Here is a 16904-nt window from a genome sequence, read left to right on the forward strand (position 1 = left end):
TAAAGTTGCAATTAACGAAATTGTTTTATTTTTCCAAAATTGTTTTCCCTCGAATAATACTTTCAAACGTCAAAAAGGAAATTGACAGATTGATTTTTTTAGGTTGGTAGCAACGTAGACTTGTTCATAATATTGCTAGCATTGAAAATGTCAATTTTTATTCTCCGTTTGTGTATCTAATTAGTCAAGAGTCCCGTCTCTTATTTTATATACTCTTTGGTCCCGTCTCTTATTTTATATACTCTTTGGTTTCGTTGTGTCTGATCAATTTTGATATGTTTTGCCGATTTATTTAGATATTTTAATTGAGATATTTTTCGATTTATTGCGTTTGTAATTTTTATAAGTTTATAATTAAGGAAAGTTTGTATAAAATAGTTTCAAAATGGAAGATGTTTTAAAAGAGCCCGTACAACTTTCGAAAGGAATTAATTTAAAGTAAGCAAATTACGAAATGATTATTTTATAAATTTAACTTCAATTTTATTTTTTCTACTGAGAATTAAAAGTAACTCACACATTATTATATCCAAGGCTTATACTTAGTAATATTGTACATAAAATTAATTTGTTATTTTATTAAAGAAGCCAAGTCGAACCGCAATATTTTTCCCGCTCATCCGAGTTTCTCGCTTATCCACATTCGACTCACATATACAAATACTTGAGAGTTTGTTTCTTACAGGGAACTATTCACATCACAAACGGAGTTTCACATCGATACAGACTTTAAAAAGAAGAGGCCTGATTCCTTTTTAAATATGAACAATGATTTAATGCTGGATACTGATGATGAAGATGACAGGTAATTGAAATAATATAGAATTAACTTAATAGTAAAGAGTTGATGGAAGTGGGGACTTATAGGCAGGAGATCCTACACCAGATGTGGTCTGAAACTCTGTCCATGTGTTCTTCCAGACTATGTTCTACATCTATGTCAAATATCAGCAAGATCCTTGCAGCTGTTCTTGAGATACATTCAAACAAACATACATCTAAATATTCGCATTTATAATATTAGTAAGATAAGATTGTCCCTCTGGTTTCCATTAATGGTAGGTATATGCAATCTTTTATATAGTCCTTAATGTCAATGGGATGTCCCTTCAACTGTATGATCAGTTTACATCTCCACTGAGGTTCTCAGAGCCTACCCTAAGTTAGACTATGTGATAGTGAATGCTGACCCAGTGCATGACTTCACACATTTTGACTTTCTCAGATATGTGCAGCATCGCAATGTTTTCCCTCACCGTAACAACATAGGATAAATGTCAAATGCTTTTTTCTAATTGTTGCAGTGATACTGAAGATATTTTGAAAAATATTGAAACTTCAACGGAACAAATGTTGCTTTCCTCACCGGAATATCATTCGTTTAAGGATTTAGCTGCTAAAATGATTGATTGTGTACCCACTGGTGATGTAAAGATGTTAATTATTGAAGAAGGTAAATTTTACTTGCCCACCTTAACTTAGCCAGCGCAGTAAAAAATATAGCCTAGAACATGTCCGAATACATCAGGTACCTTCCAGTCCAAGTCACATCAAAATCTGTCCACCCGTTCTGGAGATGACCAGGGACAAACGCGGCCTTGTGTACAGACCTATAGACAAATAGATGGAAATTGGTTTTTCATTATTGTTTTTTTTCGATATTACATACAGACATTCCAATTAAGATTCTGACCGCTTGTAAAAAAAATTAGTAGCCTATGTGTTCTTCCAGACTATGTTCTATATGTATGTCAAATATAGTATATATAATCTAAATACATTGAGCCATTCCGGAGATAACTTCTATCAAACATCTAAACATTTCATCATCATCATCATCATCAGCACACTATATGTCCCCACCGAGGGGCTCGGACCCTACCCTAAGTTAAGGGTGATTAGGCCATAGTCAACCATGCTGGCCAAGTGCGGGTTGACTACACACATATCTTTGAATTACTTCTCAGATATGTGCAGCATCACGATGTTTCCTTTCAACGTAATAACGTCGAATAAATGTACATATGTAAATCGGAAATCGAGAAACACATTGGTACATGGCGGGATTCGAACCCAGGACCTGCAGATTGCAAGTCAAGTGCTTGACCGCTGAGCCACCGACGCTCAGTGGTCTAAACATTTGCATTTATAATTTTAGTAAAATTACTTTTAGGTGATGGTCCCCTAGTACCTGTAGATGCGGAGGTAACTCTACACTATGCTGCATATTGGGAGAAAGCTAAAATACCCTTTGATTCAACGCTAACAATGAATTCTGGCATGCCAATGGTATGTATCATCTTCATTCATCTTTCATCAGCTCTATAGATCCCCACTGAGGGTCTCGGAGTACCCTAAGTGAGACTATGTGATAGTGAATGCTGATCCAGTGCAAGACTTGACACATATGTTTGAGTTTGTCAGATATGTGCAGCATCACGATGTTTTCCTTCATTTTTCTATCACTCTTGGGAAGCTACAGTTTATATTGTGTGTTGGTCCTTCGAGTCAGATTTTGTCCACTTTGCTTGTCTTCCTACACTTTTAATTCATAATTACTGTATAATAGTACTAGCTGTCGCCCGCGACTCTGTCCGCGTGGTAATAGAAAAAACTAAATTAGTAGCCTATGTGTTTTTTATTACTATGTTCTATATGTATGCCAAATTTCAGCGAGATTACAGCCGTTCTAGATATACCTTAACATCCATCCATCCAAACATTCATATTTATAATATTAGTAACATAAATGTAATTTTGCTGCATTTCAGTTTGATATAGAGTTTAGTTAAAGTAAAATTATCTTTCAATGCAGCACTCAGAGACCTCAATTGGTCAATAAGGTACACTCTTAGTGTAAATTTTATACTAAAAATACATTAAGTGACCTTATATTAAACTAAATATTTTCAGCATATTCGTTTAGGAACAGGCAGCGTGTTACTAGGTCTAGAAATAGGTCTAACAGCAGTCAAAGGACCTAAGGCTAGGTTCCATTTACTGCTGCAGCCTAAAGTTGCGTGGGGTGAGAAGGGTGCCCCTCCCCGAGTGAAACCTGAGCCTGTGTTGTTCGTGATTGCATTGTATGATGTACGGGATACACAGGCTGGAACTAGGTTTGTTTTATTTTATTTTATTTAATCTGTGGAAGCCTTGACAAAGAGTAGACTTGTTAATCTTTTTTAATCGGTGATAACGATTAAGGTTTGGACAAAGAATAGTTAAACATTTAAGTAAAGAACTGTTTTTTTTTAATTTATGAATAAGATTTAAGAAATGAGTAAAAATTTTAGGTTTTGTTTTTTTTAATGGTTTTAGTGAAGAAGGTTCGACCAAAAAGTTTTCATGTTATATTTTATTTTTTTTGTTATGACTGATTTTAAATAAGTTTTCTTTTTAAGATTCAACGACCTACCAATGGAAGAACAAAAAAAATTCGAAGTAACAATGAGAACAGTTAAATCATTACACGCGCAAGCTAAAGACTATTTTGTTAAAAGAAAATACAAAAAAGCAATACAAAATTATCAACAATCACTTGCAGTGCTACGAATATCACAACCAAATGATCAAACCGAAGAAAATGAAATAAAAAATCTTCAAATAGTCGTATTTGTTAATCTAGCAGTATGTTACTATAAAATCGATAAACCTAAATACGTTATAAATATGTGCGAAAATCTAGACCGAATTATAGATATAGAAACTCATTGTAAAGGATTATTTTATTATGGTAGAGCATACGAAATGTTAGGTAAAAGGGAAGAGGCGTTAAAATATTATAATAAAGCCTTAAAATTAGAACCGAAAAATAAAGAAATCGGCAAAGCGTTAGTTGATTTTGAACGTTACGTTCAAGATTCTTCGCAGAAAGAGAAAGAAATGTGGCAGAACGCCTTCAAGGCGACGCAAAAGAAAAAAACAAATGTTGTCTATGACGTGGATGAAGAATTTCAAAATGGCGTCCGAGAGATGTGTCAAAATTTGATTGACAATGAAGAGCGCGCTCAATTTGAGTTGTCAACTGGACTAACTAGGAATGAATTAGATTTTTTAAAAGCGTTAGTTACTGAATTCGATGAACTAATTATTGATGAAGAGGGCGAAGGCAAAAGAAAAAGAGTGACTGTGGTAAAACTTTAGCTACGAACAAAATGAAAGTTGATTTTTAAGCGTAATTTATTTTTAAAGATTTTTTATTATGTTTCTATAATTTGTTTTATTTTTATCTATTATTTATTTTAGCTATAAAGATATTTGAATTGATGTGAAATACAATGTTGGCGATATTTGAAACCACCTTTCCTTTGTGATTAATTTATTACTGTAAATATTTCGAATTTTTGGTTTCTTTAAGTAAATTTTGTGTCTTAAATACTAAAATAATCTAATTTTATACAAATTTTATCGATAGTTTTAAAAATTAAAAAACAAGATATAAAAATTATAATCGAAAGTAAAACACATGTGAAATGAAACGTGTCTGAGTTTGACATTCAACGTCAAAGTCGAAAAACATTGACGCGTTGGCTTAAAATTTAGTTTCACAACCCTGTTTTCGAAAAACTCACGTGGAAACATTTATGTTATCAATAAATTTAATCGATAAGCCGCCTATCTACTATTCGTCCACGTAGTGTTATTACCAGGTAATTTGATTCTCCATACTTTAGTTACGGTTAATACTTACGTGTATTTAACTTAAACATTTAACTTATACAAACTCCTAAAAGTAAGACTTAAAATAGTTATTAATAAAGAGAGAGTTTTTAAAATCAGCTACCTTCTTTTACGTAGCAAATTTTAAAGATCCTTTCGTATTTAATACAAAAGTCGAAAGTGAAAAGAGTTTTTAACCAGCTTGGTTAGTTGAAAGTAAAAAGGTTTTATGCATTTTTTTTTACTTTTTATTACAGACAGTAAAATGTTGAGGTTATTAATTGTTGCTGCCTTCGTGCAATGCACAATATCACAACAATATCAACAGAAAGTAGCTCCTGGAGTGCCTCCACAGAATTATCAGGTAATCTTACTAATATTATAAATGCGAATGTTTAAATATCACCGGAACAGTTCAATGGATCTTGATGAAATTTAAACACATAGGTTACTTGCTTTCTTGGCTCTTAAGGTTTTAATTTCATGTGAACATTAAAAACATTATCATGGAGTGTTATAAACCTTTTAGAAGAGATGTATCTCGTAATTTCGTCAAAGAAGTCTGAAAAAAAACGAGAAATTTGATTCAATCAAAATTTAAGTATAGTAGAATAAGCTTTTTTTTTATACCATAAGGTGGCAAACAAGCGAGCGGCCACTTGTAATCGATGAAATAGCGAAGCGACCGTTGCCCATAGACATACGCAATTGCATTGATGCACAGAAAGAAAATATTTTCCCCTTCCATGCATCCGGAAAGTCCATTTCCACTTCACATCCCTTCCTTATGAGAAAAAGGGTGGGAAGGGTAAGAGGACTAAATTAGGCATCCGGGACGCACACTCATCAGACGAAACGCGGAATTGCTCCCACTTCACGCCTGTCTTCTGTGTGGTCAGATGTTAAAGCGGTCTCTACCACAGTTAGAAGCTATTTAAAAATTTCTGAATGTATATTACATTTAAATTTCTAACATTTGATGACAAATATTAGTTCGAAATAGTTATACAAGATAATTTATTGTTAGAAAGAAAATCCGACACTGTCCGACATCAGGGCAACATTGGCCTTGTTAAAATGTCAATGTTAATGTCCCCTCACTACATCTGACACTTGACTTGGTAACAAAACCGCACCATTCGCTCTAAATAATTCTAACTAATATTTATCTTCTTTCTTCTAGAACTACCAGCCTCCACCTCCACCACAGCAAGTAAGTTGTTAAATTGTTTAACTCTTGACTAAACAGATCTAGATAATATGTGGCACCTGTAGACTAGAGCGTCGGTGACTTAGTTGTTAAGCTCTTAATTTGCAATCTGCAAGTCCTAGGTTCGAATCCCGACATCTACTAATATGTTACATTTATCTTATGTTGTTACGGTGAAGGAAAACATCGTGTTGCACATATCTGAGAAAGTCAAAATGTGTGGAGTCTTGCACTAAACCAGCATTCACTATCACATACTCTCACTTATAAGCTCCGAGCGATCATTATAGATTACTGTCTTAAGGACATATGTTATTTACTTAGTTTCTAATTGTTTCAATTTTCACACAAATCTAATTAAAATAAGCTAAATTATAAAATTGTTTCATCTTCAGCAATACCAACAACAACCACCGCAGCAACAATTCCAACAACCGCAACAAATGCAGCAACAACACTATCAGCAACAAGTTCCAGTGCAACAAATACCTGTTCAAGTCTCACCACAACAAGGACATGCTCATCATGGTGGTGAGTATTGATTTGATTGGTAAACAAGCGGTCACCTGAAATCGCTGAAATAACGAAGTGACCGTTGCCCATAGACATACTCAATTGTATATACGTTGCCTTTAATCAACAAAGGAGAGGATGCATAGAAAGAAAATATTTTCCCTTTCCATGCATCCTCTTATCCAGAAAGTCCACTTCCACTTCCTTTCCTTATAAGGGTGGGAAAATAAAGAGGACTAAATTAGGCCTCCGGGGCGGACACTCATCAGACTGTAGTTGGAATTGCTTCGCACTTGAGTCGTGTCTTCTGTGTGGTCTTGGTATTTTACCGGGCGAGGCCAATTCTTGCGAAGATGTTAAAGCGGGCTCTACCACTGTTGCAGTGGTGTGCCTTGTCCGCCGCAATACCACGACCTCACAGAACACATGTCTCGAGTCACAACTCATTACAACTACAGTCTGATGAGTGTGCATGCTGGAGGACTCATTTTAGTATTTCCTTTCCCACCCTTTTCTTATAAGGAAAGGATTGGAAGGGGAAGTGGATTTGACAGAGTAGGGATATACTGTGCGTCCCCTCTGTGAATTAAAGGAAAACTATACATCTGCAATTGGAGATGTTTATGGGCATCGGTCACTTTTTTGACGAATCCAGTTGGCCGTTTCCTCGTTTGTCACCTAATGATATAAAAAAAACTTTCTAGCGTAAATCTTGTAGATATATAGAATGTCAAAGGAAACGCAAAAAACTAGAATTATTTAGTCTCTGAATAAACAAGATATTAGGAATATCTATGTAACTAAGCGTCAATAGCCTAATGGTTAAGGGTACGGATTAACGGTCACGAGGTCGGGGGTTCGAATCCCGACATTCGACTATTGTCGTAAACCATATCCTAGCACAAGCATAGAGCTTAGTTGAAGTACAAGAAATATTAGGAAATGTACAAAAAAATCTGCTTATATTAAAAAAACTAAGTTTATTATTTGAATGGAATCGCAGTTGACTTTTAGTCTTTAATAAAAAAATGTATAATTTTTCAGATCCTCAACTTTTAAATCCGGCTAACATAGCTCAAGAAAGAGAGTAAGTTTACCAAATTTTAATCTTTATTTCTTCTTACTAATATTATAAATGTAAAAGTAACTCTGTATGTCCCGCTTTAACGCCAAACCACTGATTTGATATAAAATCTGGTACACAAAGAGTTTGAATGTATATATGTTACCACATAACTCAAGACTGGTTAAAATTCCAAATAATAAGACTGCAATAGAAATTACACTATTTTATCCATAAAAAATAAGTTTTTGTTAATAATTTTTTATTGTTTTTAGTATTTCTTTTAAATTAATATGCAATAGACATTGTAATTAAGTAGTTTGATATTGTTAACCTTTTCGCAGCCATATCAAAGAACATATGGATGTTCCAATTGATACATCGAAGATGTCTGAACAAGAATTACAGTTTCATTACTTCAAGATGCATGACGCTGATAATAATGACAAGCTTGACGGATGTGAGCTGATTAAATCGTTAATACATTGGCACGGTGAGTGTTTTTGATTTACACACTTCATTACACACTCTTACATTGTTATTACACACTATCATATTGATTACACAATTTCGCTTAATAGAAAATTTTCATTTTAAATTTGATTTTTACACATTTCCATGATATTTTATTTGAGTGAACACCACTTTTATTTTTTACACACTTTCTAATAGTTATTAGCCACTTTAAAATGTATTTTGTGTAACATTTTACATACATTACACACTTTTACTAATATTTATCGAAATTTAACTACAATTTGAACAACTTTTCACTTTTACATAATTTCAAATACAGTCTGAACTTGGGTAAGCGTGAGTCTAAGGGACTGTGATAAATTTCTCGCTTATAGATGTTTCTCTCTTACCTGTTTCTCGATTATGGAAGTCTTCCTCCGTACCAATGACTCTATCTTACCCATCTTAGACTACACACTATTATGTTGTATATTTTAATCTTTAATTAAATTAATTGTTGTAAATATTCAGTGGATTAATTAATAAAGTGCGTTTAAATTTATTTTTTCATATTTATATGTTTTGTTTTGGGGGTTTTTTACTGTGTAAAATGTATTGTGTTGACAAAATTCATTGGGAAATTGCTTTGTGGGGGATGAAATTTATTGCGGGGTTTATATTGTTTTGGGAGAAATCATATTGGGATAGTATGGAAGTACTTCAAAATGTTTTTATTTTTTATTTTTTGAAGGTTTTTTTTTAGATTTAATTTATATTTCATAGAAATGTTAAATATAGTGCTTAAATTTGTGCTCTTTTAGTGTTTTGCTGTATTAAATTTGATAGTAGGGTAACAAATTTAATTTCTAAACTACAAATTTGACATCGGAATTTTCAATATTATTTGAAGTACTTTCATACATATATATTATACATATTTTATGTGTTTTTTGCATAGATAATAAATATTTGATCATCAGCTCACTATATGTCCACATTGAGGGGCTCGGAGCCTACCCTAAGTTAAGGGTGGTTAGGCCATAGTCAACCATGCTGGTCAAGTGCGGGTTGACTTCACACATATCTTTGAATTTCTCAGATATGTGCAGCATCACGATGTTTTCCTTCCGATATAAATATACAATTACTAATTTTACGTAAATTAACTTTAATACTCAGAGTTATTAATTTTGAATTACAGCCTAATTATTTTATTATCTATGTAAATGGCGCGAAACCACTGACATTCCAATGGACAGGATTATACAGACATTTTTTTGTTTTTTTTTTAAAACGCTAATCGAAGTTACTGTCAAATTGAAAATGGCACAAAATACAATACCTATAGCCTGTCTATTGGAATATATAGGATGAGTGAAATTCATTTTCGTGTTTGTTTTTTTATGTGTTGCCATCGCTGCTGGGAAAAAAACTACCATAAATAGAACAAGGTCATAAACAACAACCCCAAGCAGGGTCACCACCAGTTGGTGAGAAAATATTCAATGATGATGAACTGGTTAATTTAATAGATCCAATTTTAAATATGGATGACCATAATAGAGACGGATTTATAGATTATCCTGAGTTTGTAAGAGCGCAACAGAAGAGTCAAAATAAAGATAATTAATTTGTAAAGTTTGTAATCGGACTAGGTTAACGTTAAATTGTGAACTACGTGAAGTCGATTTTTAATAAGAATCATTTGAGAAATAAAAGAAAATTATGAATTTTTTTTACAAAAAAAATATCTCCGTTAACTCATATTACGTCGTTTACATTTTTTTGTGTTTTTTCTGTTTTTAGTTCACATTTGTATGACTAGTCAGATTATAAACTGACGTTATACGCGATATAAATACACATTCCTCGAGGAATTAGTAATTGAGATTCTTCAAATTTTTTAATTTTTTTTTTATTTTTTTTACTCAAATAGTTGATTTTTTGTATGACAACATTGTCAATTATGTATTGAAAAATGAACATTAAGTTAGAAGTCACAAATTTGAGTTTAATTGAGCAAAGACAATTGTATATTTTGGTTGTAAATTTTTTTTTATTAGTCTTCCTGAAAGTGCTTCCTTTACAAGTTTTGAGAGTGAATATGAAGTTAACAGAATTTACAGTGAAGTTATATTAAAAAAAATAACTCTGCTATTGGTCGAAATTTGGATATGTCTTTTAATTAAAAAAATACGCAAACACTTTTTTTTAGAAAAAATTACTTCAAATTTAAGCATTTTTATTCTCAAAACTTGTATTTTACTCGAATATTCTATATATAAGGTTTTATTTTCTTCCAATCCTAATAATAGTTTGTCATTTCATCGAATATTTATAATATACGCCAAACTTTATATGTTTATTTAAATAAAAAGACCCTAAGTTACTTAAATAAAAAAGATAATGGCGTTTCTCCAGACTTTTGGGAGTAATAATAAGTCTAGACTGAATTTACAAAATGGCATTTTTTTCCGCAAAAATTAGAATCTCGATTACACGTCAAACTTAAATTACACACTACACTATAAATGCGAATGGATGGATGGATAGATGGATGTTTGTCAGAAGGTATCTCCTAACTAGAACGGTTAGAATGGATCTCGATCAAATTTGTCATACATATAGAACATAGTCTGAAAGAACACATATGCTATTAATTTTTTCAATTCCGCGCGGACGCAATCGCGGGAGACCGCTAGTATATTTATGATTATATAATATTTAAAGATATCTTTTATTGTAACTATTGTTTTTATATATGTATGTAATCTGTATAAAATATTAGGCTTGGATTGTCTCGATTACTTACTTTTCTCCACTATTCTTGTGATATTATTTTTCTTTGAAGAAAACTTTATTTTCCTTATGAATAAAAACTCATCTGATGAGTATTTGTTGTGTATGAAGTGAATTAAATGATAATTATTTGAAAATATGGATTAAATAGTTATTTTCTTGTAATAACCCCTGAATCTTTTATAATTTATTTACGCGCGTATTAAGTTTTGACAGCTGACATTTATAGCGGAAAATAGCTGGTGTTATATAACGTTAATATGCGTTATTTTTATAACCGTTAATTTAACGGTTTATAAAAGTTATTTGACTTTTTAATTTAATAGACGTTATGTGAATAAAAAAAAATTGAATTATGTATGAAAAATAAAGTCTATTTTAACAAACATAGCCTTTATATTAAAAAAATATCACAGAAATTGTAATAATTGTTTTTTTTTTATAGCCACGATATAACTTACTAACCTAAAGAAAAGAAGGCAATATTTTTGACATTTTTTTTTTCACTAAAAAAATCTAACCTGCGCTTTTTTTAAATCTTGCTGACCAAGTTATTATGCTGCGATGTTATTTATTAACTAATATGAAGACGTAAACATGCAAATTAAGAGTTTTGCAGTATTTGTGAACAGATTCTTAGGGTCTTTTGGTATCGATCTGATTTTTTTTTATTTTTTATATATTTTTTAAGTAATAGTTCTATAGTTAACTAGAATAGATTTATTACAGAAGAAAGCGGTATTAGTTTACATAGAAGTCTAGCTTTAGAAGAAGCTATACCTGTTGTGGATAAATTGTTGTACCAAATGGACGTCGACAACGATGGATACGTTGATTGGCCGGAATTAAAAGTTTATCATGCTAGACTATAGATTATATGAGATGGGAACTCGTTAGTCAGCTCTGCAACGCTGAAAAATATAAATATTTTTTTTTTTTTACAAAATTAAAAATTGATTTTTTGTTACTTTTTTATTATTTTTTAATGTACCTTTTTATTGAATATTAGTGAATGATTGTAATTTTATAAATTGATTTTTTTCCCTTTTAAAAATTTTGCAAAATTACCATTTACGTTTTTGGAATATTGAACGGTCGACGATATTATTTACTGGTAACTAACATTTTATTTTAAATAAAATGTCGTATATTATTAACGATTTACGAATAATAACAATCATATATTAAAAAATATATATTTTTTACGATTTTTTTTACATGTTTTACCAATTTTATTTATTTCATCTGTTGAAACATTTGGGCGTTTTTCATAAAAGTCACGTATGTGCTAATTTTTACAATCATTGGTATATACACTATTTATCTAAATTTAGACATATATTTTTATATATGTAAATTAATTCGATCAAATCGTATCTAACATATTTTCAAATAAAAATACGTTGATAGCTTTTTAATTATTCAAAAACAGTTGATTAACTGTTATCGATAGTGAATAACGTTATTAAACGGTTAATAGTTAATAACGGTTAACGTAAACAGTTATTAATCGTTTCAGACGAACACGTCAAAATCGATCCTAATGTTCAAACTTTATCAGACGAAAGATTGGCTTCGATAATCGATGTAGTTTTTGAGCAAATGGATACAAATTTAGATGGATATATTACATGGGTTGAATCCAAAGCTAAAAATGGCGTTGCTGTGTTACCAAAATGATGTTAATTAAATTTGTTGACTGTTTTAAATTTCTTTTTATTACGTTTGGCAATTGATAATTTATATATAAATTAATATAGTTATTACAACCTTACATCTTACTAATATTATAAATGCGAATGTTTAGAACAGTGGTTCCCAAACTTATTTTATCTACAGCCCACTTTGAGAATAAATATTTTTTTTAGCGCCCCCATATTTTCACATATTTAAAAGCCACTATAACTTCAAATTAAATTAATTATTATGACATATATATGTATATTAACGGAGAATTCTAAACGAAACTTTTACTATAACCCGCAACTTGAGACCTGCAGCGCCCACAACGGGACGTTATCGCCCACTTTGGGAAAGACTGGTTTAGATGGATGGATGTTTGTTTTTAGATATCTCCAGAACGAATGCATGGATTTCGTTGAAATTTAGCATAGATGTAAAACATAGTCTGGAAGAACACATAGGCGGCTACTTATTAAGGTTGTTTTTTGTTCCGCGCGGACGGAGTCGCAGGCGATAGCTAGTTTATACAAAATGACATTTGAAAAATCGACTCTTTGATTAGATGTCAAATTTGAAACATTCTATATATAGGTTATGGGAGGAAGATTTTAGAAGATGAAAAGTTTAGCAAGACAACGTAAATTAAGGTAATATCCATCTCAGAATTATTAATTAGTCACTAAGGTAGACCGTTAGAATTGTCTTTAAGCTTTAGCTTTTATATGTGGTGTTGGAAATTTGTGTAGATTATAAAAAATAAGTGAAATATGCTTCGTTAAAATGTTTGTTGCATTTTTGAACCACTGACATCTGATATACGTTGGACTACTGACCTCTATAAATGGATAGGCGATTGCTTGGAAATGGCAGTTTATGCTCCGTTTAAATGCGTCTGTTGATGTTACGTGACATTCTATCTCTATTTTTATTTCTTCTTCACACCACCGCAAAAGGCTACCATCAGCGTCAAAATGGCGGAAATCAAAAACGCACAAAACACTACTTCTTAAAGCCAGTCCGTTTATAGAGGTTAGTAATGGCACAAAATAACACGGACTATAGCCTGTCCAGTGTAAAAATCTCTTTGAAAACAGAGTATAAAATAAACGTCATCTGTCAAGTTTTTTTACCGCGAACATAACCTAATTAACAGGACGAAGTATTGTGTTGTTTTTTTAAAACTCCTCACTTAATCTGGGGTAAGTTTGTGATTTTTTTTTGATATAAGTTTTTTTTTAATTTATTTGCGTCTCAACATGACATAGTTCTTATCTTTAGGAAATTATTTTCTAGAATTAAATATCGTTGAATTGTTTCTGCGTTTCACAGTATTTTGCAAGGAAGGTGACACTTTATATCTATCCCTTTCATTTTCTTAGTAGTGTGACATGTCATAATAGTGACATGTCGTGTTATAGAACAATGACGTAAGTAAGTCATAGAAGAACGTTTTGAAATTTGGTCGCTTTTTTATTTTTCTTAAATGTTTAAATGTTACTAATATTATAAATGCGAATGGTTATATGTTTGTTAGAATCTCCAGAACAGCTGCATGGTTCTTGATGAAATTAATCATAGATGTAGAACATCTGGAAGAACACTTTAAGCCATTTTTGTATATTTTACTTACGTCATTATTCTATTGTATAAGCGTTATAAGTCTGCTGTTTGCAGTTAATTAACAAATATGTTTTAGGTCAAGTTGATAAAAATCATGATGTATACACGGACGAACAATTGGAAGAGCTTTTGGAACATGTATTCAAACATACAGATTTAAATAACGATGGATATATCAGTTATTTGGAATATAGAGTTAGTAATTACAAGGGACAAGTGTCAAGAAAGTAATAAAATTCCGATGCCGAAATGTCTTGCAAAAATACAATTTGTCTCTGTCTATTTAAGATGGATTAGTTTGACAAGTGACGTGTATAAAGTATAGAATTAGTATTGTATGAGAATTAATGTTGTACTTAATGTACGTGATAGTGTCGGAGTGTCGAGAATCAAATCTTGTTATAAAATTAATCCAACAAATTAGTAATATAATTTAGGTGTATTATAACTTTTTGAATTTATAACATATGGCTACGTATCGCACAATTAATTTAAAAAAATATATCACTTTTTTTGTTTGATAGCACTAGGATTTTTGATTTAAAATTATATTTCTTTATGTAGTTATTTCTTTAGTAGGCACATAATAAATCAATTTTATTTATATTGTAATTCAAGAACAATAATCAAGAAATTTTAGATGTAAGTATTTCGGTAACGGAAAAAAATAGTTTTTCTAGTACAGATAAAAAAAAATCGTCTTTTATTCAACGCATTTCCAGAACATACTAATAATTAACAAAATAAATTAAATCGTTTATATGGTGTTTTTATTTACCTTACGTTTTTAGCTTTTATTAAGATACAGGTAAGTTTTGAAGTTAAGTTATAAACAATTTGAGCAATAATGTCAGTAAAGGTCGCCGACTTGCAAACAAAATGAATATGTAAATATATGGGAAATGGGAACAATTTTTTAGTTACGCTACTCGACACTAGATGTCATTGTTTCAAATGGTGGGTGGTTCTGCTTTCCTTTTCCGACACTAGATGGCACTATTACTAAAAATTGTTTCAAAAATGTAAACATTGGCTTATTACGTTTGTTTTTTACAGACGACCATGGAAAAATTGTTGAATCCGAAGTTAAATATGGAGACAAAGATCTGGAGGAAATTGTGAACGGAGCTTTGAAGCAGGCGGATCGTAATAATGACGGCTATATCGATTATTTTGAGTACAAATCCGTATAAAAGAACAAAATTGTATTCAAATGACAGCTGTCAACGCTATTTTGCTTACGAATGCGCCATTATGTGACGTTATTTTTATTAAATTAGAATAGTTTTATGTATGAACAAAAAACTTTTTATAGTAAAAAGAATTTGGATATTTAGAAGTATTTTAATAAAGCAAAATTAAGGAAAATACATTAAAATACTCTTTAATATACGTAATTTTGTTTTAAATAACTGATTAAGACTAGTCAAAGGTTTTGTAAAGCAAATTTATATTTGTCCGACTTTTCTCTCTATTTTTTAAATAAAAGACTTGATTGAAACACACAATTTTATTTTTTAAAACTTAAACGTTTAAAATCAAAAATTAAAGTCTTAATACAAAAAAGAGTTAAATTAAAGGAATTACATTTTTTTAATTATTTCCGCCATTTCGTATTTTAAACTCTTAATTTGAAATCAATGACATTAATGGCACAGATAAATGCAAAATACATATTATTTTTAAATGCAAATTGAATCAGAACAAGCCACTAACAGTTTGAGTAACTCCATTTGTTAAAAACATAATAAAATATATCGCCCTCCCAATTCTATTAATATAAAATAATTTTGTCAACATTCCGTGGGTTTCTGAGACGAAAATCTCTGATAAAAACATATTGTCTCAGTTTTATCATCATCATTCATCATTAAATTTATTAAGATAAAGATTGGGATGACGATATGTTTTATATAGAGATTTTTGTCTCAGAAAATCCCGTTTAGTCACCAATTTCAGAAAATATTCCATTTAATATTCAAATAAATTAGCAAATATTTGATTCAACAATACAGCTACTCGAATAAAACTGGGCCTATTTACTATAAAAGCAAACATATAATTAAATCAATAAAAAAACCTAATAACTAACACTATTTTTAAGAAAAAAGGTCACAGCGCCAATATTAAAAACTAAATACAGGATGTTATAATTAAAATATAATTAATTAAATTTATAATTAATAAAAAAATGCAAAATATAACATCATCATCAGCTCACTATACGTCCCCACCGAGGGGCTTGGAGCCTACTAAGTTAAGGGTGATTTGACCATAGTCAACCACGCTGACCAAGTGCGGGTTGACTTCACACATATCTTTGAATTTCTTATCAGATATGTGCAGATATGTGTTATATCGTGATACAAAATATAACGTTACAATACTTTTGACGAGTCTTTTCCGTGAGTTCCTAAGCCCGAAATCTCTATATAAAATATATCATCCCTGTCTTACATCTTTGACAAAACAGAGATATTTTAAACGAAGATTTCGGGCTCAGAAACTAACGGTAAGTCATCTATTATAGCATTCGTTTGAAGTTTCATTTAATTATCTAATATTAGGATGATAAATATATGAATATATAGTATAAGATTTAAACATCGAATGTTACTTTATTTTGGTGTTTGCCGTTGGACATATTGAAGGGTAGACCGTTCGACCAAACAGGCAACGTGTCTTTACTTTAATTGTGGATTGTTGGGTTTCGACAACTATTTACTTATCTTATATAGTCTAAAAAGTATAAAAACTACATAGATTCTAAAATCAGATTTAATATTTTGTATATCTACCAATAACCTTTGTTATCTCATAAAGCATAAATATATAAAATAAAATAAGAAAAAATAGATTAACTTTTAAAACGAAAAGAATTAAAATTAGTGCTTACTCTTG

General features: G+C 30.9%; 2 protein-coding genes across 6 annotated transcripts; both read left to right on the plus strand.

Moving 5' to 3' along the window:
- The first annotated feature begins 329 nt into the window (after positions 1 to 329).
- LOC106126036 (inactive peptidyl-prolyl cis-trans isomerase shutdown) lies at positions 330 to 4208 on the plus strand. The gene is made up of 6 exons (XM_013323496.1): positions 330 to 438; positions 686 to 805; positions 1305 to 1453; positions 2174 to 2289; positions 2914 to 3116; positions 3402 to 4208. The coding sequence occupies exons 1-6, from the start codon at positions 386 to 388 to the stop codon at positions 4141 to 4143; spliced, it is 1383 nt and encodes a 460-aa protein (XP_013178950.1). The 5' UTR covers positions 330 to 385; the 3' UTR covers positions 4144 to 4208.
- A 231-nt stretch (positions 4209 to 4439) lies between these two features.
- On the plus strand, positions 4440 to 15313 carry LOC106126031 (multiple coagulation factor deficiency protein 2 homolog). Of its 5 annotated transcripts, none has more exons than XM_013323488.1 (7): positions 4440 to 4649; positions 4917 to 5023; positions 5843 to 5872; positions 6265 to 6400; positions 7427 to 7469; positions 7790 to 7938; positions 14080 to 14249. In XM_013323488.1, the coding sequence occupies exons 2-7, from the start codon at positions 4925 to 4927 to the stop codon at positions 14232 to 14234; spliced, it is 612 nt and encodes a 203-aa protein (XP_013178942.1). In that variant the 5' UTR covers positions 4440 to 4649; positions 4917 to 4924; the 3' UTR covers positions 14235 to 14249. The 5 variants fall into 5 exon arrangements, with proteins under 5 accessions (XP_013178942.1, XP_013178943.1, XP_013178944.1 ...); XM_013323489.1 differs by lacking the exon at positions 14080 to 14249 and adding an exon at positions 11430 to 11611 and having other exon boundaries at positions 4442 to 4649; XM_013323490.1 differs by lacking the exon at positions 14080 to 14249 and adding an exon at positions 15060 to 15313 and having other exon boundaries at positions 4449 to 4649.
- Positions 15314 to 16904: the final 1591 nt, after the last annotated feature.

The sequence above is a fragment of the Papilio xuthus genome, unplaced genomic scaffold (genome assembly GCF_000836235.2).
Source record: "Papilio xuthus unplaced genomic scaffold, Pxut_1.1 DF825355.1, whole genome shotgun sequence".
Lineage (NCBI taxonomy): Eukaryota > Metazoa > Arthropoda > Insecta > Lepidoptera > Papilionidae > Papilio > Papilio xuthus.

Excerpts from the sequence above, each read along its gene's own strand:
- LOC106126031 (XM_013323486.1), top strand. The coding sequence starts at position 4,925 with ATGTTGAGGTTATTAATTGTTGCTGCCTTCGTGCAATGCACAATATCA. Across the intron at positions 5,873-6,264 it reads CTCCACCTCCACCACAGCAA|CAATACCAACAACAACCACC; the intron begins GTAAGTTGTTAA and ends TTTCATCTTCAG. Across the intron at positions 7,939-9,346 it reads ATCGTTAATACATTGGCACG|AACAAGGTCATAAACAACAA; the intron begins GTGAGTGTTTTT and ends TACCATAAATAG.
- LOC106126036 (XM_013323496.1), top strand. The coding sequence starts at position 386 with ATGGAAGATGTTTTAAAAGAGCCCGTACAACTTTCGAAAGGAATTAAT. Across the intron at positions 2,290-2,913 it reads TGAATTCTGGCATGCCAATG|CATATTCGTTTAGGAACAGG; the intron begins GTATGTATCATC and ends AAATATTTTCAG. Across the intron at positions 3,117-3,401 it reads GATACACAGGCTGGAACTAG|ATTCAACGACCTACCAATGG; the intron begins GTTTGTTTTATT and ends TTTCTTTTTAAG.